At 43.4% G+C, this 27,029-nt stretch overlaps 1 protein-coding gene and 1 pseudogene across 1 annotated transcript in view; one reads left to right on the top strand and one right to left on the bottom strand.

Moving 5' to 3' along the window:
• The window catches only part of LOC126298308 (dynein axonemal intermediate chain 3-like), a 311,679-nt gene that overhangs the window by 196,316 nt on the left and 88,334 nt on the right, over positions 1-27,029 (top strand). Inside the window, exons 12-14 of the mRNA XM_049989604.1 lie at positions 3,386-3,487; positions 5,251-5,381; positions 12,764-12,941. Of these exons, the coding sequence (XP_049845561.1) occupies positions 3,386-3,487; positions 5,251-5,381; positions 12,764-12,941 (411 nt within the window). The remainder of the gene's footprint in view (positions 1-3,385; positions 3,488-5,250; positions 5,382-12,763; positions 12,942-27,029) is intronic.
• Positions 12,527-12,644, bottom strand: LOC126299974 (5S ribosomal RNA; annotated as a pseudogene).

Raw genomic sequence — 27,029 nt, forward strand, 5'->3', positions numbered from 1 at the left:
TAATCCCATACAAAACGTCTTCGACTATTTGCAACAGCGAGTGAAACGTAGCAATCCACGCCCCAGCAGTTTGTTGGCTCCGCTGGATCTAATCAACAATGAGTGGCTGCAGCTGGGTATACCTGAAAAACGTGTGGTCTCTCTTCCTCACCGAAATGAGGCCGTTACGAACATTAGACCTTGTGTTACGTCATGTCGCATGGAGGTAAATAATTTTTTGTCCAATATGTTTACTAAGATCATTTCCTGTATGTGCAGTCCCTTTTTGTTGGACCGCCTTCGCTCTTCTGTAGTTTCTGCGTTTTGCACCACTGGTGAAAAATATTATGTTATTCCACCAAAGACGGAAGCTGTTACTGTTCGTTCCAACTTTTTACTTTATTCCAGTTTGTCTGCGATTCTCTTCCGCTCAGCTGTTCGTAAGATTTCACCATAGTATCTAAGAGAGCCACTCAAACATTCCTGTGAAAGACTTTGTAGGTATTATGTTACAATTATTGTATTTACACATTATTAATACAGAAGAACAGCTGAGGATAATTAGTGCAGTGGACTGCTGTTGAAATCAAAATTATTTGTGCTTCCAAGGAAGCAGCTCTAAGCAAATAGATGTTCTGGCAATGGGCTCGTCCTTGTCCCCCTTACTAGCATAAATGTTGATGGACAAGTGGGAGACTGATTTCCTTAAATATATTGTGTATCGATGCAGATATGTCGATGATATTCTCTGTATGTGGAAAGCTTCCACTAGGCACCTACACATGTTCATGGAAAATATGAATCAATGGCATACTAGCATAAAGCTCGGTATGGAGTTAGTGGGTTCCAGCATTAATTTCCTAGACATCAGCTTACATACAGAAAATAGCGCCCACAAATTTAAAATTTAGCGAAAATACACATTCATCCCAGCTACCTCTCAACATCACACAGCCTACAAACATGCAGCCTTCCACCACATGATCCACCCTCTCCCTTCTATCTCCGTCTCCCAAGAAGATTATGACCAGGAAGTCAATACAGAAAAAAAGAATAGCCATAAATAAAGAATTTGATTCCCACATGATCCACCCTCTCCTTTCTATCTCCGTCTCGCAAGAAGATTATGACCAGGAACTCAATACCGAAAAAACAATAGCCATAAATAAAGAATTTGATTCCCACATTATTAATAAAATTCCCAATAAAAAACTGAAGAAGCAAGCCAGATTCCTACTGTCCCTACAATACCCACTGAGCAATTTAAATAGAGGGAAAAGGAATTGCTGCAATTTACATTTTACTGGTAAAACTTCAAACAGGATAAGCCACATTTTAAAAGCAAAAGGGTTTCTCTGTGCTTTTCTATGTCCCACAGATGGGTAATGTCTATTCAGTTCAACATATAAACAACAAGATATCATGAAAAGCGAGTTTAATCAGATCATCCGCCGAGAGTGTCGATGTTGCTATGTTGGATAGACTGGGTGGTCAATCTGCACTTAATTCGGAGAACACCATAGAAGTTGGAGATCAAAGAAGACAAATTCATTCTTTTCCGATCATTGCATAAATGAAAACCACAAATCCATAACAGGTCTAGAAGTCTTACAGACCGAAGGAAAGGATGCAAAGTTCACTCAGAAATTTTAGAAATTACAAAACATATGTGCGTATCCCCACACTCACTACAGATCGAATAAACTCAGTCCAATTATTGACCCTCTTTTAGACAATGTTGCAACTTGTACACAGAGGAAAACCCTTCGTGTCTTCTTTCACGTAATAAAAAAAAATTCCATTCCTTCTGATAGCTATTCCAGTGTACGTTTAGCCATAGTTACTGTAAACTTTGTAGTAATTAATTTTGTAAATGCTGTCCTGATGAATTTTGTAAATCGATAAGTAATTTGTCAAAATTTTCAAGTGAGATAACTTTTACAGTTTAAGTCAAAACCGATAGATTTAAAAAGTTGATATGTTTATCATTGCTTGGTTCTCATCTCTGGGATCAGTTATGTATTAGGAAATAGGTTCATAAGCCGAAACCTAGGTCGTACAATAACAGTAAAGTTTGTGAAACAAGGCTAAAAAATGTTTCGTTTAGTTAACACATCATACACTCCATCAGATTGTGCTTGCCCAAGGAAGTCCTGTGGATGGGTAGACCACTATTTTATGTTGCCTTGTCGAGAAATTTGTTGCGTCCTAGTAAAATGTTCAAATGTGTGTGAAATATTATGGGACTTAACTGCTAAGGTCATCAGTCGCTAAGCTTACACACTACTTAACCTAAATTATCCTAAGGACAAACACACACACCCATGTCCGAGGGAGGACTCGAACCTCCGCCGGGACCAGCCTCATAGTCCATGACTGTAGCGCCTCAGACCGCTCGGCTAATCCTGCGCGGCGCGTCCTAGTAAAATACAGCAGGGTATTATAGTGCAGAAAGGGGTAATCTTACTTCGGATTAGAAAGCTTGAATCAGTGGCGATACCCAGTAGGACAATGTTCTGTACTGCAGAGTGGTCTGGAATACTTCTAACTTCTCTAAGTATTTAGAAATGTTCAGTGCATTTTATTCAATTTCTCAGAGGAAGATAATTCGAAATTTTAAGATTACGCCTTGGTAAGTACCTAGGCTGCCTTCGCCACTGTCCTTGAGTTACTCAAAAAGCGCAGAACAGCAGAGAGACCATTGTGGGACGTACTGGATCAATCACCGTCCCTTCTATACGTAGTGGCTACCTGCGTTCGTCTATATTGCAGGTAGAGCCCACAGGTTCGTAAAACACTGTAGTATCTGTTTACACACACTCTAAAAGCTGCAATGAAAGAAAGTGTTTTTCAAAATGCTTTTGAAAAGAATTTAATAAGGTCAGATTTTAAGCAAGAAGGAAAATCTGAACTAGGAAACCTCACGTCATGGATCCATTGCCCGTATGTGGCGTATGGAAAGTTATGATTTGGTGTGGAATATGTGGCTGTCGTACTGTTGGGCCCTTCTTCATTCAGGGCAAACTAACAGCAGACAGTTGTTAGACGAAGATGTGATTTCAGTCACCATATTCCCGAATAAGAGTCCATTGTGCTACCTGGCTCAGTGAAACGCGTAAACTACAAACGTACCTATCGTATCACAACGTTAAAAAACTTCTGTTGCTCTAATAATTTAAGATGAGTTTGCACTACAGGTAACATACTTTTTCTTTTAAGCATGATCCTCATAAATCACACGGAAATGAAATCTATAGCCTTTACTTAGGTATAATATAATGGGTACTTTTAAGTCAAGCCCTTTTTGAATGTATTTTGTCAATAAACGCTACAACAGGGTTTGTGTCACTGTGTTTTTGTCTCAGTGGGTAAGTTTACTGAAACCGTAATTAACTCACTATTTTAGAAAGACATCTGTCCCAGAAGCCGTTTCACTTCGGAGCCACCGACGCAACTCTGATGGAAATGAACTACATGCTAGACGACACTAAGGAAGAACTAATGACAGGTAATTTGTTTCATTGCAACGCTATTTATAATAAACTTGGTGGATCTACTAACGTAATTATTTAAGACTGAATAACAAGTACACTTGTTTTGTACTACTGATTTTTGTTTATTTCAGACTAGTTTCCGGCTTATTTTTGTTAGTTCTTAACATTGGCTCAGAAACTGTTAAACAAGCACTCTTCATTTATGTTTTGCAACAAACTTGTTTTTTTACATTGTAAACTAAACTTTATGCAATGTACAATATTATAAACAATAATTAAAATACATAATCTTACGGTATTACATATTATGCGGCTATGATGTCATAGTTTGAGAACTAACTAAGAACTTGTAAATACATTGTGTAATAAACATGTTTCTCATTGTAAATAAAATTTTTTTGTAATGGGCAATATGAAACACATTGCATGGTTAAACACCCAATATGACGTGCTGCTTTCCGCTCCATGGTACATCTTCTTACATCTACATCAATCTCAAAACAAAATTTTCAGACAGAATTAGACACCATAAATATATTGCATCAAACACTGGCTATACCCCTGAATGATTTAATAATACTTCACACAAAAAAACAAAGAAGCAAAATGTTATTATATGTTTATGCCCTCTCTGTAGCAACAGTCATACATAAAATCAACTAGTGTACTACCCCTTATTCTGGAAAGCTGTCCGACAAATTAGCCAAATCCTTCAAATCCTGCAATTACAAAACTTCATTTTATGTAAGAGGCACTAGAGTTCATATCCTATTCAACAGCATGGATAAAAAAGATTTACTAACAGTGGTGTTTAAAAAATCACTTGTAATGACTGCAGCAAACTGTATATTGGTCAGACATGCAGGGCCATAACAGCTAGGCTGACTGAACATGAACGCACCTGGAGATAATCAAGACTTCACCTTTGCCGAACATGTGCTGAAGGAAGGGCATAGACACCAAGTCCACACAGAGATACTGCGCATAGCCTACTAAGGAATAAAACTAAGCCATTTAGAAGCACTTGAGGTAAACAGACATTTAGCTCAAAACCCAAGCTGCTTCGAAATGATCAACTACAGGTGAACACATTCCCACTTTTAAGATTTATATGATGCAGTCAACCAGCCACATACCCATTCTCCCTCCACAATGACACAGTCTGGTACACAAAATCAAAACTCAATAGAATTTACTATTCTTCACCTTGCTTACTCCATTGACTTCAACAATATACCTTACAATACTTTAATGTTACGTATTTTAACTGTGTGCTTTGTTGAATATTGCCCATTACTTAAGAATGCTATTTACAATGGGAAACATGTTTGTTGCTTAACATTAATGAAGAACGCTTAGTTTAATAATATTTCATCCAATGTCAAGACCTCAGAAAATTTAGTATTATAACCATTTAGCCTGTAATACTGTGTAATTTGTTTATTTATAGTGTTAACATTGTCCATTGTGTGAAGTGTAATTTCAACGCTAAGAAACAAGTTTGATGCACAACACTATGTGAGTGACGGTATCTTCCCCTATGTTTAGTTACCTAAGAACTAGTGTCCCTTTTAGACGATAGTCAGTTATTTCCTGAAGATTGCCTAATAAGCCGAAAATTCATATGAAATGAACAAAAATCAGTAGAACAAAAACACTGTACTTTGCTATTCAACCTTAAATATGAAATTGCTCTACCAAGAACTAACGGAAGAATCCATAAATAACGTAGTTATTTTTTCCTGTCGAAAGATCTCACTTGTGTATCTTCACACAGCTTTGCAGTTCACTTCCATGGCAGATGTACATGACGGACCAATAGAAGCGCTGGAAAGATCTCACTTTGTTGAAGAGATATTAATTAGTCTTGGAGGCAGAGTGTTCGCTATTTGGAGCGAAGATTACAAGGTAATAAAACTATATTCAAACGACGAAATAAAATGAGCATATTATAATAAAAACGACTTTTTGTATTGAGTAATTGTAAAGCCTCTTCGGAAACACAGACTTCTTCGAAACTGTGCGCACATTATCTCTCGGCAAGTAACTTATAATATGACACAGCAGCAACAAGCTCGATAACTGCCATAAAAGTCTGTTATGGATTTTCCATTAGCTAATCGCGTGTTCTGTTAGAGTAAAATAACTCATGTTTAGAACTTATTAACTGATTCACAAAAGCAAAAAGTCGTTCCATTGCTGCTAAAATAATATATTAGTCGTTAACATAGTTCTATTCCAGTACGACATAAGATAACCTATGCTCCCTAACGCCAGTTTTCTGGAAGCAAGGTGTAAATGTTGGCTGTCTTTTTTTCCTGTCGTTATACAAGGTGCTCCATAGACGTGGAACCACCCTTGTAGAAAAAAACGTGTAGATAACGTAAAAAGTCAGTTAGTATGATAATACGACGGTTACTTTAGAAGCCACCATCTAAGATGGCATATAGAAAGGGTTTCATATTAGATATCAGACTGGTGGGGAATTACACGAGAAAAACAATGGTTTCTTTCATTTGAACATAACTGTACTCATTTTTTAGTTATGACACCTTTTGGTTCAGAACAAGGCTAATGCTGGCGATAACTCATGAAGACTGAAAGGTATCCTCGACGTTTTGTCCAGCACACTGTTTCTTTCTTTATGGTCTTTAACAATTACATATACTGCAAAGCTAAATCAAGCATCAACAATCCGCTCCGTAAGGTATTCAAGGTTTCTGATGTTCACCGCAAACACAATTGCCTCCGTATATCCTCACAGATAGAAACTTGATTAACTTAAATCTAGGTAACGTGGCGGAAACTCCACCGGACTGTTAAGACGTATCCATCTACGGGGTAACTGGATAACCAGATAAGCAAAGACAGCTAGCCAAAAATCAGGTGGGACACCATTGTGCTGAAAGAAAGATGGAAATTACCCAGGCTGCAGCGACGGCAGCACATGGTCTAACAACTACATATAACCGGCTGCTATTAGTGAACCCTGAGTGAAGAAGGCCCCAAGACGAAGACTCCATATTTCACAACAAACCATCACCTTCGAAGAAGTACCTTCGATGGACTTAGCGATTGGAGGTTGACATATGACCAGTATCTGTAAGTCTGTTTATTTACCTATCAGTTCATATAGAAATTAGCTTCATCTGTAAACAGTACGTCAAAATGTAAAAGACGGTTTTCGTCCAGTTTGTGTGTCGCCCAAACTGCAAATGCCCTTGGTGAGATGTTATAACATTCGCATTTTGTAAACGTTTCATTTGTGCATGGTCTGAGTTCTCATTATTGACAGTGTTGGTTGAAATCCTCTGTGATGACACGGGTGCACATCCTTATACACTCCTGGAAATTGAAATAAGAACACCGTGAATTCATTGTCCCAGGAAGGGGAAACTTTATTGACACATTCCTGGGGTCAGATACATCACATGATCACACTGACAGAACCACAGGCACATAGACACAGGCAACAGAGCATGCACAATGTCGGCACTAGTACAGTGTATATACACCTTTCGCAGCAATGCGGGCTGCTATTCTCCCATGGAGACGATCGTAGAGATGCTGGATGTAGTCCTGTGGAACGGCTTGCCATGCCATTTCCACCTGGCGCCTCAGTTGGACCAGCGTTCGTGCTGGACGTGCAAACCGCGTGAGACGCCGCTTCATCCAGTCCCAAACATGCTCAATGGGGGACAGATCCGGAGATCTTGCTGGCCAGGGTAGTTGACTTACACCTTCTAGAGCACGTTGGGTGGCACGGGATACATGCGGACGTGCATTGTCCTGTTGGAACAGCAAGTTCCCTTGCCGGTCTAGGAATGGTAGAACGATGGGTTCGATGACGGTTTGGATGTACCGTGCACTATTTAGTGTCCCCTCGACGATCACCAGAGGTGTACGGCCAGTGTAGGAGATCGCTCCCCACACCATGATGCCGGGTGTTGGCCCTGTGTGCCTCGGTCGTATGCAGTCCTGATTGTGGCGCTCACCTGCACGGCGCCAAACACGCATACGACCATCATTGGCACCAAGGCAGAAGCGACTCTCATCGCTGAAGACGACACGTCTCCATTCGTCCCTCCATTCACGCCTGTCGCGACACCACTGGAGGCGGGCTGCACGATGTTGGGGCGTGAGCGGAAGACGGCCTAACGGTGTGCGGGAGCGTAGCCCTGCTTCATGGAGACGGTTGCGAATGGTCCTCGCCGATACCCCAGGAGCAACAGTGTCCCTAATTTGCTGGGAAGTGGCGGTGCGGTCCCCTACGGCACTGCATAGGATCCTACGGTCGTGGCGTGCATCCGTGCGTCGCTGCGGTCCGGTCCCAGGTCGACGGGCACGTGCACCTTCCGCCGACCACTGGCGACAACATCGATGTACTGTGGAGACCTCACGCCCCACGTGTTGAGCAATTCGGCGGTACGTCCACCCGGCCTCCCGCATGCCCACTATACGCCCTCGCTCAAAGTCCGTCAACTGCACATACGGTTCACGTCCACGCTGTCGCGGCATGCTACCAGTGTTAAAGACTGCGATGGAGCTCCGTATGCCACGGCAAACTGGCTGACACTGACGGGGGCGGTGCACAAATGCTGCGCAGCTAGCGCCATTCGACGGCCAACACCGCGGTTCCTGGTGTGTCCGCTGTGCCGTGCGTGTGATCATTGCTTGTACAGCCCTCTTGCAGTGTCCGGAGCAAGTATGGTGGGTCTGACACACCGATGTCAATGTGTTCTTTTTTCCATTTCCAGGAGTGTATGTGCATGATCTCAATATTTTCAGTTGTTAGTACCATCAGTTTTCACAGCACCGGTGAGGAAGAGAAATCAGTCATAATTCGAGAATGAATAAATCAGGGCTCAAATGAAAGGCACCATTGTAACGAACTTTACACACATTTTCAAACCTATTCGAAACTTTTTCTCGCTGACATCACAAAATGAAGAAAGGAAAAAATTTATCGAGTAATACATTTTCGCTGCTCGTGCAGTAAAACTCCTGCGTGAAACAAGACATTTTAATTTATTGTGTCTTTACTACTCAAAGTATTTGCGACACATTCAGCAGACAGTATTCACATGTACCATTGAATGTACTAGCAAAATAATATCATCGGGCGACACATCGTTCAGGAATTATGACTTCACAAACACTGAGACGCGTGAAAAACTTCTTCATCATATAAGACGTTTAAATTTAGTACTTCATTGCTACTAAATCTATTCGCAGCACTTTTCTCAGGCAATAGCCATATGTAGCTGAATTTAAATACAAGAAATTTCAACACTTAGTGCAGGAGATATAACGTCATAAACACTGCGATATAGAAAATGCCGCAACATGCTGCGTGAAACAAGAAATTTTAATTTATTGTGATTTTATTATTAACTCTATTCACAACACATTTCACAGACAGTAGCTACATATACCACTGCATGTTCCTGCAAACTATATCGTTATACAGGATATACACTATTGGCCATTAAAATTGCTACACCACGAAGATGACGTGCTACAGACGCGAAATTTAACCGACAGGAAGAAGATGCTGTGATATGCAAATGATTAGCTTCTCAGAGCGTTCACACAAGGTTGGCGCCAGTGACGACACCTACAACGTGCTGACATGAGGAACGTTTCCAACCGTTTCTCATACACAAACAGCAGTTGACCGGCGTTGCCTGGTGAAACGTTGTTGTGATGCCTCGTGTAAGGAGGAGAAATGCATACCATCACGTTTCCGACTCTGATAAAAGTCGAATTGCAGCCTATCGCGATTGCGGTTTATCGTATCGCGACAAAGGTCTCGTATCACTAGCAGTCGAGATGACAGGCATCTTATCCGCATGGCTGTAACGGATCGTGCAGCCACGTCTCGATCCCTGAGTCAACAGATGGGGACGTTTGCAAAACAACAACCATCTGCACGAACAGTTCGACGACGTTTGCAGCAGCATGGACTATCAGCTCGGAGACCATGGCTGCGGTTACCCTTGACGCTGCATCACAGACAGAAGCGCCTTCAATGGTGTACTCAACGACGAACATAGGTGCACGAATGGCAAAACGTTATTTTTTTCGGATGAATCCAGGTTCTGTTTACAGCATCTTGATGGTCGCTTCCTTGTTTGTCGACATCGCGGTCAACACACACTGGAACCGTGTATTCGTCATCGCCATACTGGCGTATCACCCGGTGTGATGGTATGGGGTGCCATTGGTTACACGTTTCGGTCACCTCTTGTTCGCACTGACGGAACTTTGAACAGTGGACGCTACATTTCACTCGTGTTACGACCCGTGGCTCTACCATTCTTTCGATCCCTGCGAAACCCTACACTTCAGCAGGATAATGCACGACCGCATGTTACAGGTCCTGTACGGGCCTTTCTGGATACAGAAAATGTTCGACTGCTGTCCTGGCCAGCACATTCTCCAGATCTCTCACCAATTGCAAACGTCTGATCAATGGTTGCCGAGCAACTGGCTCGTCACAATACGCCAGTCACTACTCTTGATGAACTGTAGTATCGTGTTGAAGCTGCATGGGGACCTGTACCTGTACACGCCATCCAAGCTGTGTTTGACTCAATGCCCAGGTGTATCAAGGCCGTTATTACGGCCAGAGGTGGTTGTTCTGGCTACTAATTTCTAAGGATCTATGCACCAAAATTGCTTGAAAATGTAATCATATGTCAGTTCTAGTATGATATATTTCTCCAATGAATACCCGTTTATCATCTTCGTTTCTTCTTGGTGTAGCAATTTTAATGGCCAGTAGTGTAGTTCAGGAGATATAACGTCATAAATATTGAGGTACGTGAAAATAAAGCGGCAGGGTGAAATTCGTGTACAAACATGTGTGAAATATGTTAAATAAATGTCAAATATATTGACATGTGGATACACAGGCAAGGCCGAGGGTAAAAACCTCATCCTAAATCTCTGGAACGATTTCAACGAACTTTGGTGCACATGTTAATTTCGATCTGGAAAGAAACGTTGCGGCAGTTAAGAACAACCAGCCTCCTATTATGGTGAGCGTGGTAACGTGGAGAGAGAAGAGGGACAAGGAGATGGAGAGACAGTGAGGGGCAAGGAGCAGATGGACACAGACACTGCACTCCCAGCTGTTGTCAGGTTAGCAGACCTGGTGCGCCTAGTACTCGGTCTAGTCTAGTAGCTCCTCGGTTGGCGCCAGGAGGATGAGTGAACCCTATACCAGTCTTCCAAGGAAAAATCCCTGGCGGTACTGAGAATGGAACCCAGGTCCTCCGCATGGTCAGTCACACTGACCACTGTGGCATATCAGTCGTTTCGGTGGGTACACGTGAACGCAAAATGGTAAGTCTATCCTGACAGGCATGGTCCACTTAGTGGTGCAGTTACGACCGTATAGGAAACATGAAAACCTCAGGTAGTTAATCATGTGACGTGTTTACGGGAAGACTGTTAGACGCAGAGAAAGACCAGTTAACACACTGAAGTGGGTATATATTAAGGCATCAATAATCACAGTAACTGAATTTCCACCCCTAAAACCCTATATATACTCTGGAAGCCATTGTGCACTCTATAGCAGAGGCTATTCCGTACCAATATGATAGATTTTCTGTCCTATTCCATTCCCTGTTTGAGGAAGGGAAAAATTGGTGTCTACATGCCTCTGTTCATGCCTAAATCTGTTATCTTATTCTCATGATCCCTATGCGAGATATACCATGGTGGCAGTATAACGTCCACACAGTCTTCTTCGAATACAGACTCTCCAAATTCAAGCAACAGAAGTTGTACCGTACTGACGCATGGACGACGATATATGGAAGTTTGGGTCGGGCTGTGAATCGTGCACGGATAGCTGAAATGGATAAAGTGACCACTCACGATAAGCCGAATATCAGGGTTCGAGTCCCGGTCCGACACAAATTTTCAATGTAGTCATTCTATTCTACAGCTGGAGTTCCCCTGTATTCGCAACTGCAAATACATTTCCTGTATCACCCAACAGAGTTCCGCGAGAACTACCTACGTCGTCTTTCTTCCAAGGATATCCATTTAATTTTCCCAAGTATTTCTGTTCTGTTTTCTAATGGGATAAACCGACCTGTTATGATCCCAGCAACGCGCCTCTGAAATCCTTCGATGTCTGTTGCCAAGCCTATATGATGAGGACTCCAAACAATGTGGCAATACCTCAGAATTAGAGGCTGTAGCGTCTTGAATGTAATTTCTTTTAGAGATACATTGTATTTTACCAGAACACGTCCGGTAAAACTAATTCTTCCATTTCCTACCCTAATATTGATTTTATGCTACCATTGCATTTCGTGTGGCTTCTTACACTTAATATTACCCCAAAACGCTCACAGGACGTGACGGACTCAAGACATTCAACAGCAACCTTGTAATTCCTTCTCTTGGTTCCTTCTCTTTGTTCCTTCTCTTTGTTATAGGCATTATCTTACATCTATCTATATTTAAAGAGAGCAGTCATTCATTAAATCAAGTGAAAATTTTATCCAAGAATTTTGGCGTTTCCTTACGATAGTTCAATAACTACACTGTCCTGAAGACAACAGCGTGGTCCACGAACATCTTACAGAGCTGCTGATCCTGTCTGATAAATAATTTATGTATAAAGAGAACATTAGAGGTTCCTGTGACGCTACGATGGGGCACACCCGACGTTACTTTCGTTTCTGTTGAACACATGGTAAAGTCTATTTCATCCGCCTTTAAGGCTACGACCAGAGTTTTTCATTAAGCAAAGGAGATTTTTTATTGACTACATTACAAAGGGTAATTTATTCACTTTCAAATATTAATCAAGTTATCTGAAATAACTGCCCTCCGTCTGCAGGCCACAAGTGGCCCATCGAGACCATCCGACCGCCGTGTCATCCTCAGCTGAGGATGTGGATGGGAGGGGCTTATGGTCAGCACACTGCTCTCCCGGTCGTTATGATGGTTTTCTTTGACCGGAGCCGCTACTATTCGGTCGAGTAGCTCCTCAATTGGCATCATGAGGCTGAGTGCAGCCCGAAAAATGGCAACAGCGCATGGTAGCCCTGATGGTCACCCATCCAAATACCGGCCAAGCCCGACAGCACTTAACTCCGGTGATCTGACGGGAACCGGTGTATCCACTGGGGCAATGCCGTTGCCACTGAAGCAACTGAACGATAACTAATATTATATGGAATTTGTTTTCATTTTTGGAGTGAGGAATACGACCCCAAAGTTTGTAGAAGTATTCGTGACACACTGTGTATGTGGTGTTCCAGGGGCAGCCCCTCTACTGGAGACAGTATAAGATTCGACTGACAGCTTGCCGTTGGTTCCTTCATCGTCCCAGCATGTTTCTTATTGCGAGAGAGGATGGACGTTTCGAAACCTGGGACTGGTTTCTTGACAGTTGTCAACCAATACACATAACCGATGTTTTGGGTAAGCCACTGACAGGTAAGTGGAACAGTACCAAAACTACATTTATGAAACAAACTATATGTTTTCAGATGAAGTGGAAGTCTATGTCGCTCTTTGGAAAAAAGTGGGCTACTGACGTAATGCAACACTTTTATATCGAGTGTCCCAAAGTGTACCAAAGACAAAACTATCATTACATCTTCAATCATTCATTGAATTTAAATAAATAATTTTCAAGTGATCTAACTGTCACATTGTATAAAATCTGTCAAGAAAATATGTAATTACTGTAAAATCAAAAACGCAAGTCTTAGTCTTAGGTAGGGAATTGGAATCTCTTTGTGATTGATAATCTCTGTTTCTGTATAAAATTTTACAGATACAGGAAGCATACTGTTAATATAAACAGTAAGAGTGTTGCAACGTTATCTGTTTGTCAGCACACTCAACTCAATTTGTTAAGCAGTTTCGTTAGCCTTGAATAAGGGCAGTCTGAAATAGCAGAAGTAAGCCACGGATGACAGTGCCATTTATTGGAAGAAGTTTTCAGTGTTCCGTTTTCGTTAGCACAAAAAGATAGAAGTCTCTTCGGACAGAGAAAAGATGTGAGGACGTTATTGTATTGAAAGCGAAAAATTGGAGTTATCTCAAATCAGATTGTGGACCTACAGTTCTCTTTTTTTCAATATCCCCTTGTAGCACACGGAACTGGCAATTCATTTTGGCTGAAATACTACACCTGTTGAAAAAAGCTATGGTCATGACTCTACCAGCAGACAGCTGCGTCTTGAACTTACGTTTAATTGTAGATTTGCAATTCCCCTAAGAAGTGGCCTCTCGTATGTCATCTGGCTCGCAGCGGTAACACCATAACTCCAGATATGGTTTAGTAAGTGTCCGGATAGTCACTCAGGGATAAAGTCCTAAGGTACCAATAACAGTATTTAACAAGGTCATTACACTGACAAAAGTATCACAGTAAGTTTCAGAACGCATAACCTGCGTGGAGTTTTATCCTCGTTTCCATTAAGTTTCAGCGTCGTGATGAGATGGATGAGTATCTCTTTACGCTAAAGGATATTAGACATTAGGATGCACTAAGTCTCTTCTCTGAGAATAAAATTCAGTCGTCCGTTGCACAATTATTTTTATTTCGCTTTACCAGTTTCAGTAGATTAATATTTCATCTTGAGAAGCCTACAGAATTTGGGATATTATAAATCATTACAACTTGGCTATATATATTTTTGTAAAGTATAAATATTGTATTACAAAAACATACTTAATATTTGTTTAGCAGATGTCAACATCTTCCTTGCAGGAGCATAATGCCATAACATGTCCAAGAATGTACGTAGGGTATGTGATAATTATAAACACACGTTAATAATTTACAAAAAAGAATCACATTTATGATATAGTCTAGTTGTTGCGTTAGCAGGAAGGAGCATATACAAAAGCACATAAAAATTGTTATACCGGAGCCAAGATAACCACTGAGGGCCGGCAACCCATATAACGCCACAGAGGACGAGGTTGTCTAGGCCCAAGGTGTACCCAAATGCACCATGGTAAACACCTGCAATTTACATACAAGATAATGGAAACAGACATTCCAACCACTACTTCCTGCAGAGGGAGCTCGAGCCACGACCTGCAGGAAGTATCACTACGCCAAAACCTGACTGGCTGGAGAAAGCTATTTAGGGGCTAGAACCAGACCCGAAGTCCACGCGATCATTGTAGGCAAAACCACCCCTTCCTTCCACCTCCTCCATTTCTATATCACTATTTATGGCCGTCCTATCGCCCTCACCCCCACCCTTAAGTACCTTGGCGTCACCCTCGACCGTCGCCTCTCCTGGACCCCCCATCTCCGAACAATCCAAGCCAAGGCAAGCTCCTGGCTCCGTCTCCTCAAGCTCGTTTCTGGCCGTACATGGGGTATGGACCCCTCCACCATCCTCCACACCTAAAAATCCATCATCCACCCTATCCTCTGCTACGCCCACCCTGCCTCGATCTCCACCCCTCCTACCTTTTACAATTCCCTTCAAATCCTTGAACTCCATGCTCTCAGCCTCGTCTATCGTATCTGTCTCCCCTCCCCCACGCGGATCCTCTACGATCTTATTCCATTCCCCCAACTCCTCCTCTTCCTCGAACGGATATGGATCCTATACACCTCCCGTAAACTAGATCCCCCTCACCCCTTGTCTCTCACATCCTCTCCCACACCCGTCCACTGCCGTGCTTGTATTTCCACGTCCCACCTGCTCTCCATCTCTCCATCCTCCTTACCTTCTCCCGAGGTGGCTTCCGCCAGCTCCTCCTCCCTGATGATGCTCTCCTCCCCTCCATCTACCCCTCCTATCAACTTTGATCCTCCCCTCCCACTTCCTGTTCTTTTTTCCCTTAGGGCACCCTCTCTCCCTTCTCTCCCCCTTCCCTCCCTCCTCCCTTTCTCCCCACTCCTCCTCCAGGCTTCCCCTACCCCCATACATCCACTCCTCCTACCATCTCCTCTGCCATTGGCATCTTTGTTCTCCCCTCTCCCCCCCCCCCCACCCCCTTCTTCCCCTCTCGGCCGGTCCCCGGACTCGCACACGTTAGGTGGACATTCGCGCGCCGGAGATCATCATCATCAGTTTCTCGTGTGTGTGCCATCGTGCTTGTGGTTTAGTGTTTTCCGTCACGCTCCTTCATTCACCTGTACTGTCTACTTCGTCAGTGTTTGTGCACAGTGCCGGCAGTTTTTTAGTGTGTTTTTCGTCTAGTGTGAACGGCTTCGTGTTATTTGTTTCTGTGTCTACTGTTTTTTGCCCGCCACTTTGTTCAGTATCTTATGTGTCTTCTTTGTATTTTCATTGTCAAACTTGTGGATGAAGAGCAGCGTAGTATGCTGCTGATAGCCCACCTTATGTAAAGGTATTTAAATAACAATAAAGAAAAATAAAAAAAGCCTGAAGTCCGGTTCACGCCGGATGCCGACCTCGTGTACTGCAACCGTCGAAGAGTACGTCTTCACCTCAGAATTGGACTATTACTAGTGTGTGAATGGTTACCACGAACCTTTGTGGAAAATTAGAAGTGAACTTTTGTTTGCCTCAATTAGGAGACATTTTTCGTTATTGCCACCTTTCGTTTGTATGGTCTGTCATCAGCCTTGTGAACTTACGTCAATAAAAGTTGTGTTTGTGAAAAACGGCGAATTGTCAGTCACAACAAAAAATTAAAAATAAGATGCGGCAAGCACAACTGTGTACAAGGTCCAGCTACATTAATGTGACCACCGCCTATTTTCGAAGTCAACGTGCAATAACCACTCACATACGGCAGGTGGCAGCAGCAGTAACAGTGGAAGGCATATAAAGCGTGTCGAGCGCACGCCGAAAACGGTGCAGTGGTCGTCGAAATGCGGAAACACACCTATAAGAGTATTGGCTTTCGGGCCAAGGGTGGAAGCACTCGCGGAACGGCTAAGTTTGTAAACTGTTCGCGGGTCGCCGTGGTTAAAGTAAACCGTGCATGGCAAAATGGCGCTATCCAAAACCGGTGACGAGGCAATTGTAGTGCACCATGGGCCATAGATGACAGGTGGTGAACGAGGGATGGGGAGTTGTGCACGGACAAATAGACGTGCAATTGTTGAGCAACTCACCGCCCAGATGAACCAAGGAGCTACTAACAATGTCTCCTCAACGTTGCTGCGTTTGTACCTCCACAGTTGACGCCTGGTTTATGTACCCATGCTGACTGCTGTTCATCGGCGAGGAACGGAAATGGACGTCCACAAAGTGCCGACAGGTAACCTTTTCAGATGAATCACGTTTTATGCTCCATCGGACAGATGGCCGTTGGCGTGTATGGCGTGAAACGTCCGAAAGCAAACATCGTGCAATAATCTTAGGAAGGGAGCATTATGATCAGGGGAGTGTTTTCGTGACATTCCCTGGGTGATCTCGCCATTCTGGAAGGCATAATGGATCAACGCAAGTATTCATCCCTAAATGCAGTTTCTTTTTTCCTGAGCACGATGGAAACTACCAACAGAACAATGCAGTGAGTCACACAGCTAGCAGTGTACATGTATGGCTCAAAGAGGACCAGAGTGAATTTACATACTCCCCTGGTCATCAGCTCCCTGTTTTAAACCCTATCGAGAATCGCTGGAACGACCTCGGTCGGACTGTTCGCGCCATGGATCATTACCCGAGAAACCTAGTGCGACTGATCACTGCGCTAGAGTCGACAAGGCACTATAGCTCCCTGTCGGTACCTCCCTGAACGTCATTGACTCACTTTCTGCACGTCTCGCAGCAGTCCGCGCTACAAAAGGTTACTCAGGATTTTGACAGGTGGTCACATTAATGTGACTGGACAGCGTACTTTACTATGTATATAAATACTATTCATTTACTGTGACTTATTAATCTGTGTTTATAACTGTCACATAAAAAATGCACATTTTTGGACATTTTACGGCATTATGCTTCTGTAAAAAAGATATTGACATCTGCTTAACAGATATTTGGTAAGTTTTTGTAATAAATGTTTTTACATTACATGAATGTATGTTCAAGATCCAATGATTTATAATATCACAAATACTGTAGCCTTCTGAAGGTGATACGTCCCCTTAGAAAAATTATAAATTACTGCTTAAACTGACACACAATATTTTCATCGCAACGCAATCTGACTTTCAAAAATCCCTACAAAAGAAGGGCCCTGACAAACATTAACCTATACCTTTCACAAATCACTTACCTCACAAAAATTTTCGTTACTCAAACTACTGCAATACAGCGAGCGCCACTACTGCCAGCTAAATAAAAGATTCTAACTACTGAAGGTATTAACTACTGGTAGGGATAGTTAGCAAATGAAAGATTTTGATAGAGAACAAACAATGTATTTACTACTGCAATACAGCTAGCGCCACTACTGCCAGCTAAATAAAAGATTCTAACTACTGAAGGCACTAACTACTGATAGGGATAGTTAGCAAATGAAATATTTTGATAGAGAACAAACAATGTATTTACCTTAATATTGTTCAAAAGTCATAATATATATCAGTTCATGACATCCAGTCTTACAAATTTACTGTCTCTGATGGACACACGTCCAGATCATCCGCTCTCAAAACTCCGCCATTTCTCTCCCCACATCCACCACTGCTAGCGGCTCACCTCAAGCTGCGCAACGCTACGCGCTGTTAACAGCCAACTGTCCAAGACTACAATGGCGAATATTCCAACAACAATGCCAACCAGCCACAGACTGTACACAGCACAGCTAGTGATTTTCATACACCAAAATAAAACCTAAACAGCCTACTTACAAAGGTAATGGTCTAATCTGCCGTAAGCAATAAAGTGAAGTAAAAATAGCTGTGGAATTCACAACTGTATTTCATTTTGCAATATATACTACGGCTGCTGAGTAAATAAGAGCTCTTTATAAAATCGTAAGCCTCTTGCGTACGCCATCTACGCAAAAGCGAAATACGTTTTGTGGCATAGCCACGTGACTGATGACGGTAAAAGGTAACTACAAGGAACGACTATGGAACTCAACCTGGAGGTATTAAATACACATCGAAATCTGCCAGCCTACGAAGGGAGAGTAAGAGCAACAACAAACAAAGATCTCTCACTCTAGCAAATATGGCAAAGGTACGCCACGTGAAAGCCTGGAATTGTGAGAGTGGAATGACATAGAGTGATCAAAATATCATACATTATACCATCACTGGAAGGAAAACCGAAGACACCACGGAAAACGTGCATTAAGGGCAAAATACCTTATCAAGAAGGCTAACGAGGAAGAACTGAGATGGGCGTTTTAGTGTCCGGGAAGTACTGATTCGTGATGTAGGCTTCACAGCGCAAGAAATGTCAGTGGTTATACACAGAGCAGTAGAGGCGTCGATGTCCATCATGGGAGGTCATTTTGTAGTCGTTCCTTGCATTTGCACAGAAGCACTGCAGAACTTAAAATGCGGAACAAGGAGAGCCAGGGAGCATCATTACCCAAAAAGAAAGAATCCGAAGACTGCATAGATACAATCGTCTCAAACAACGTTTTGAGGGAAATGGGACGACGGACACGATTCGTAGAAACTACCTTACGAACCGATTCCTGGGGAATATCGCAGAAAATAGTCTCCGCGAAAATACGATCGCTAACAGTCTTGTCCACGTTCAAACAAGGGATGGAGCAGTAACAGAAAGTTGGGAACGGTCAGATGCCTTTCTAATGGAAACATTTATTTCTGATTATGAAGAAGAAGACGAGACAGAAGATGAGCTTAGGTTACGAACACGGTTATTGGAAGACTATTCAAATAATAAGCCTGCATACCCATTTGCACAAGAGGAAATAAGGCAAATAATTTTGAAATTGAAAAAGAAAAAATCTCCAGGACTATATGGGATCCCTGCTGAAATAATACAAGTCTTATGTGATCAATTAGATACCTATCTGTGTGAACTATCTATCTTGCAGGGAAGGGTCCCTGTACCGCGGAAGAATGCTGAGGCGATGATTATTAATAAAGGGCAAGACAAGGATTCGATGATACACAAATCCTATACCCTAATCTGTCTTTTGAATGTTCTTGGTAAGATATCTGATAAACTGTAGTGCAAAAGACTCACCTGTACGTATTCAGAAGAGGCAAGTCAGCTGAAAACACCGTTAATAAGACGATATCGCTATCGACAGACACTCATTATTCATATTCTCTACCTATGATGATCGATATTACTGGCGCATTCGATAACCTACTGTGGTCTTCTTTCTTTGGTCACCGTAGGGAGTTGGAGTGTCCAGAGCTGCTGTTCAGTTGCTTGAGAAACTAGTATTGCTGAAGACATGTATCTTTAATATGCTCAGAACAGGAAATGACAACGACCATATCAAAGGCTGTCCGCAGGGATAAGTGTGTGGTCCAGAAATTTTTTTGTAGCATTGGAGCCCGTACCACGGGAGTTATATGACAGTGGTAATGTAAACGGACTGATAGCAATTGCAGACAGCGTGTTTTTCATCGTAAGCGATGGCTCGAGAAGAATTATTGAAGACAAACGTAATGCTGCACTCCATGAACTTCAAGGGTGGTGTCGAGGTGTCAAACAGTCACTAGCACCTCACAAAACTACGTACCTCCTGACTAGAATAGAAGCTATCAAGAAATCCTAGAATAAATTAAACAACTAAGCGATTAGAAGAATCATAGTAGCAAGATATCTAGGGGTATTCATTGATGGACTTAATTTCACATATCGCATAGAGGAGACAGGCAGAAAAGATACAAACGCGATGCATGAAATTATAACCATCGTATATGTGCAACTTCGACTGCCCTTGAAAAAGTCAGGCATACCACCAATTTATATGAGCATCAATTGAGGATATATTGCAAGCGATTGGGCTTGTAGATTACAGACTGTGATTCCAGCTTCATCAGTCAGACGAGTTCAACAAGATGTGTTACTGAGGCTAACAGGCGTCTACTGTATGACCCCACATAACGCATTCTTAGTAATTCTAAGAATACGCCCAGTTGACCTGGAAATGAAGAAAAGAGGAGCCCTGTAGTGGTTAAAGAAAGGCACTCATACGTACTCGTACATATCAAGGATACTTGAATCTAAAGCAATACCAAGAAGTTAATACAAGATCGGATGACCGGTCGTGGCACATATGCTACGTATTTGCACAAAATCAAAACATAGATGAATGGTAGATGCGCCTGCGACATTATGAGCATTCTGGAGGTCACGTTATAGGACTGTGGGTATTATGGATGCTAGGTGCCAAAGTGTCACTGAAGAACCAGTCGATCTGGCGCATCTTGGACAATATTGCACCCGCAGTATCCAGGAAAGGCAAGAAGAAATTCATGAGGTATTTAACCAAATGTCAGCTTGCTGCCATCCCGTCAACAAAACATTCTGTACAGATGGAGAGAAGGCAGCTGAGATCGGCGACGACTGAATGAAATGGTTTTCAAGAGTTCCCCATTCGTGGAATCGGTCGTCACAATGGAAACGCTGCTGACGTGTTGCCCTGTGCCAAAGGAATTCAGTGGACAATGGCTGTCGATCAGGGTAGTTTGAGGGCGGAAATAGTAGCGGTAACAATTATCTACATTTTAGACATACCCTAATAAATGAACACAAACTAAAGTGTACTAACTTTACTAAGAGAATCTGTAGCATCAACAGTAGTATTAACAGTTGAGTTCTTAGTTAAAGGGTTAATAATAGTTTTTTAGGGGTTGAAAGTGGTTTTTGCCATCTTTGTTCTTTATTTTTATATTAGTTTTGTATATTGTTATAGTATTAGCACTTTTTCGTAATGTTTGTAAGTGACAGGTATAAACAGTTAATAGATACTTTTCATTATGCACGAAACTTTGAGCTTTACGGCCTATGTTAGCTTTCCGGATAATATGCTGCAATCGTAAAGAATAAATAAATAGTAAATAAAAAGGGTAATCATATTGCTCTAGCAGGTCCTGGCATCCTTCTGTCCAGTGTTGTTTCTAAGATTGTGGACGTACCAGTAAGATCAACTGGGCACAAACTTTGTGATAACAAAGTCGACAACACCGTTTACAAGGATGCATCCAAGCTCAAAAAATTCGCTCAATTCCTTGCCCGTTGTTCTGTCAGTATAGTCTCATCCAGGATAAGTTCACTGTGGAAAGTTTCATATGAGCAGCGATTTTCGAGATATGACGGGTCCTGCTGAAATGCAAGACCTCCGTGTGCTCCCGTTTTCCTCACACCATTCACTGAAAATCCCTTACACTCATCTGTGTGCTGCAGTTAATCTTTCAGCGCCTTCATCATCGATGCCTGACTCGTGTCTAACAGACTGCAGAACTTACATAGAATCCCAGTGAAAACCGATTGCTCCTGTTTTAAAAGTAACCGCTAATCAGATCAAGTAGATATCCCTGACTTTCTACATAATTTTATGAGACATCATGTAAGGCTTACGTCATATTATTGTAAATATAAACAAGCTTCACTACAGATGAGCTGTCGGTTCCCAGCATACGACGAACGAACTCTACCCTGTAACTTGTGTTAGCTGGTTAGTTAGTTTAATTTCATTGTCAGTCTGTTTACTGCATACACAAACGATGGGAGAGGACAAATTACTCTCTCACCTATTTTCCAAATATGGAAAATTAGTAAAGATTTTATTACAACCTGACACACGTTGAGCGAGACTCTAGAAAGTTAGCGGCCTGAGCAGACAATAGTGGAGCCTGGTAGGGTGCTAAAAGCATGAGGTATTTTTATGGTTCTTAGCTCATAGAAATGGCATGTTGGGAGTTGGAAGCAATTGGCGGCGAGCCCATCCCTCAGTAAATCTTGCCAAACAGGCCCACAACGGTGCAGGGCAGACAGGGCAGCCCCTCCTGGAGACAGGTCTCCAGCAGAACAATGCCGAACTACCTGCCTCGGTGCCAGGGGAAGCCTGGGCTGGGGGCGACGGTCTGAAGGAACGCGTCTACACAGTAAAGTCGTAAACTGGGCAAATGTGCAGAGCCACGCATAGTAAAAAGTCACCTGTTTTTGTGTTCGTTGATACTGCAAATAAGCCTGTGACCCACTTCCATCTGCCATCTCAGTTGTATAAGAAACTCCGGCATCTGAGAAATGTTTAAATATAGAATCTTTATTACACATCACAGCTAGTACTAACAAGTTCCAAGGGACAGGCAATTTAGATAAAGATGTTTAAGATTGTATCTATTCGCTTGTTGCTGTGGTAAGTGCCACAACTAAAGAGAAAACCATCTTCCCCCTCTGAAAAAACTTAAAAGAGCCAGTAATTGGCGGTTTCCTTTTTTATAGAGACACAGGTTTCGTAACTCTTGCGCTGGTTCGACATGAGTTTGTGCTGTTGTGTGGGAGGGGAAATTTAGCGCCTCTAGAGCCCTGTGATTGGCTCAAGTCGGCGTGAAGGTGCTGTCGTTCATGCACTTTGCAGTAAACCGAATTTTTTTCTGAAGAGGTGCAAAGCTCTCGGGCGCTGGACTTTGATCTGGTAAGAACACTTCTGGTCGAAGCTCTGGCATGTGTGGTTGGTGCTTGGGACCTGTCCTGAGACTGACTTCACTTGCGAGTAGTTTAGACTGGAGAGCCAGTGGTGAAGTTCCTACTGTACCGACAGTGTTACTTCAAACGTCTCGGACTATTCGTTTGCCGAGGGCACATTTATTCGTTTTTGGTTTACTATTCTTGAGTTTGGTATCCTTGTGCGCTCTGTCGTATAAGTGAGCCAAATTGGTCCTTGGTATGACCAGCGAACGGGTGTGCCACACCCTGAAACCTACTGTGATTTCGGGGCTCTGGTAGAGAGTAAATTGCGATCCGTCTGCCTGATCGCTGGACCATGAGATTTTTGCATTTCTTTCGTGGTCGGGATCGATTCACAGGTGTCGCCTCACGTCTCACCTCCACCGCACACATCTCACCAACTGCAAGTTACAGCCGGCCGAGGTGGCCGAGCAGTTCTAGGCGTTACAGTCAGGAACCTCGCGACCGCTACAGTCGCAGGTTCGAATCCTGCCTCGGGCATGGATGTTTGTGATGTCCTTGGGTTAGTTAAGTTTAAGTAGTTCTAGGTTCTAGGGCACTGATGACCTCCGCAGTTAAACTCCATAGTTCTCAGAGCCATTTGAATCATTTTTCCCAAGTTACATTGCCGCACGAAGCAAACAGGGGAATGTACTGCCACTCCTGCATTGTCAGGACGTACAGATCTCAATCGCCACTTGCTCTCAGTTGCACCTATGTAGTGAAACTACAGTAGATTTGATCAATCAAAGTCTGCTCAGCATCAGATCAATTCAAATTGCGTTATCCACATTATTAGGGCCAGAGTTCTTGACTCACTTCTGCCACCCAGGATCTTTGTCCGTTGTACTCTTAAACCATCTGTTCCTTGGCATCTTGGATATTCGGGAATCCAGCCGGATGTTCGCGTCGTTCTCGCACGATATTTCAACAGCGTGCCTCGCTGTCTTCTTCAGGTGCTACCTGATACTGGTCCTTGGGTCGATCGAGTCCAGTATTTATGCCTGGGAGGAGCTGGGCGTTCCCTAATCGGTCCGCGCCGAGTCGAGTGTTCCATCTGTGGTCCGCGCCCTCCAGACTCGGCTTCAACGGACCCCTCCAGTCGCGGATGTTCCGACTGCCGTCGGCGCCGGTTTTGGCCGTCCTCAACGGTTGTGGTTGTCATTTGAGGTGTGTCAGACCCGATATGAGATGTTAGGTACTCTATCTCATGACTGTTACTACGGTTTCCACTTCTGTTGCGTGCTGGGCGCTCCCTAATCGGTCCGCGCCGCGTCGTGTGTTCCATCTGAGGTTCGCGCCCGCCAGACGCGGCTACATTGTCCCTCTCTGGTGGCCGGTGTTCCCTCCGCCGTGCGCGCCCGGCCTGGCCGTCTTCTGAAGTCGAGTTCATGACCTGGGGTGTGTCAGATCTGGTCTCTAATATCCAACACCTTGTCTCACGGCTGTTCCCTCGGTCTCCACTTATATTTCAAGATATTGGGACAGTGTCATTAAAGAAGCAATTGAGATTAAGGTCACAGACAATCTAATCAACTGTGACTCGGGATACCAAATCAGCACTGCCTGGAATCCAGCGCTTGAGCTTGTGAAAACTCAACGCAGGACACTCCAGGATTCAGCAAGAAATATAAGTGGAGACCGAGGGAACAGCTGTGAGAAAAGGTGTTGGACATTAGAGACCAGATCTGACACACCCCAGGTCATGAACTCGACTTCAGAAGACGGCTAGGCCGGGCGCGGACGGCGGAGGGAACACCGGCCACCAGAGAGGGACAATGTAGCCGCGTCTGGCACATTCATGAAGCAGCCGAAGAATTGGAGGTACCGCAGAGACATAAGCAGCTTGCACGACGATTTTATGCCAGGACTGAAACTTCGACCAACCCACTGATACGACACCTTGGAGCACCGCCTCAGCCAAGGGAACGCTATGCGCGACCCATTGCCATGCTTGAAAGGTAAAAATGTAAAAAGAAAACAATCCGAAATACGACGGAATCTGCACCCAAGATGGAAACTGATTCGTGCCCGCCCACACCCATGACACACAAACAAATAAAGATGTTCAACACAAACCTACCCCCCTGAGAGATGTAGGAAATGCTTACAAGTAAACCCTGCACCACCAAGCTGAAGCAGATCAGCCAGAAGAAATGCGGAAGTAGCGGGCGCGGACCTCAGATGGAACACACGACGCGGCGCGGACCGATTAGGGAGCGCCCAGCACGCAACAGAAGCGGAAACCGTAGTAACAGTCATGAGATAGAGTACCTAACATCTCATATCGGGTCTGACACACCTCAAATGACAACCACAACCGTTGAGGACGGCCAAAACCGGCGCCGACGGCAGTCGGAACATCCGCGACTGGAGGGGTCCGTTGAAGCCGAGTCTGGCGGGCGCGAACCACAGATGGAACACTCGACTCGGCGCGGACCGATTAGGGAACGCCCAGCTCCTCCCAGGCATAAATACTGGACTCGATCGACCCAAGGTCCAGTCTCAGGTAGCACCTGAAGAAGACAGCGAGGCACGCTGTTGAAATATCGTGCGAGAACGACACGAACATCCGGCTGGATTCCCGAATATCCAAGATGTCAACAGATCGCCGGGAAAGTATGAAGAATTACATCTGTTCCTTGTTTACGATATTCAATTAATAACTTGTTTAGCATAATTTATGTCTGGGTTAATAAAATAAATGTTGTTAGCAACTTTTGCTTCATTCTCAATCATTTATATAGTCCCCAAAGGGTTAACTTTCAACGAGAACAGTCTTTCACAAACGGAGATACTGGTCACCATAGTACTGAGCAAGCTGACGCGCTAGGTAAACCAACACTTACGTTGCACACCAGAAATAAAGTCTCGATTACAACAAAATTAATGAGGACACCGAATGCCTTCTTTATTTGCGATTACCTGAAAGAAAATTTGAAGTCAAATCCCTACCAAATAGCTGCACAGTGGTTGGCGCATGGCATGCGACGAGTTAATGTGCTACCTACTACTTGGGTCAATGGTAACTTACAGGGTGTTAGGGATGTAAGTACAGATAATATGATTATTGGTACCTTAATGTGTACCAATTTCAGTATGTTAGTTGTTTTTTTTTTTGTGTCCAGCAGACTTCTCACAAACACGTCACTTAACTTACTACTTGATATTTTCTGTACAGTCATAAATGCATCGCATAGCGGACTGTGCCTGTCAATGTAGTCTGACATTTCAATGCCTGACCTGCTGCCCAGGAAAAAATAAACATTAATAACTTACACTGAGCTGACAAATATCATGAGATACCTCCTAAAATCGTGTCAGACCCCCTTTTTCCTGGCGTAGTGCAACAACTCGTCATGGCATGGACTCAACAAAAAATGGTTCAAATGGCTCTGAGCACTATGGGACTTAACATCGGAGGTCATCAGTCCACTGGAACGTAGAACTACTTAAACCTAACTAACCTAAGGACATCACACACATCCATGTCCGAGGCAGTATTCGAACCTGCGACCGTAGCAGTCCCGCGGTTCCGGACTGAAGCGCCTACAACCGCTTGGCCACCGCAGCCGGCTGGACTCAAGAAATCGTTGGAAGTCCCATCAGAAATACTGAGCTATTCTGTCTCTACAGCCGTCCATAATTGCGAAAGTGTTACCAGTGCAGGATTTAATGCACGAACTGACCTCTCGATTATGTCCCATAATTTTCCATGAGATTTATATCGGGCGATCTGAGTGGTCCAATCATTCGCTCGAACTGTACAGAATTGTCTTCAAACTAATCACAAACAATTGTGGACTGGTGACATGGCGCTTTGTCATCCCTACAAATTTCATCTTTGTTTGGGAACATGGTCCCCAAGTAGCCGACATAACCAGTCAACGATCGGTTCAGCTAGACCAGAGGACCCAGTCTATTTCACGTAAAAACAGCCCACAATATTATGGAGCTACCACCAACTTGACAGCGCCTCGTTGACATCGTGGGTCCGCGGGGTTTGCGCCACACT

The sequence above is a fragment of the Schistocerca gregaria genome, chromosome X (assembly GCF_023897955.1).
Source record: "Schistocerca gregaria isolate iqSchGreg1 chromosome X, iqSchGreg1.2, whole genome shotgun sequence".
Taxonomy (NCBI): Eukaryota; Metazoa; Arthropoda; class Insecta; order Orthoptera; family Acrididae; genus Schistocerca; species Schistocerca gregaria.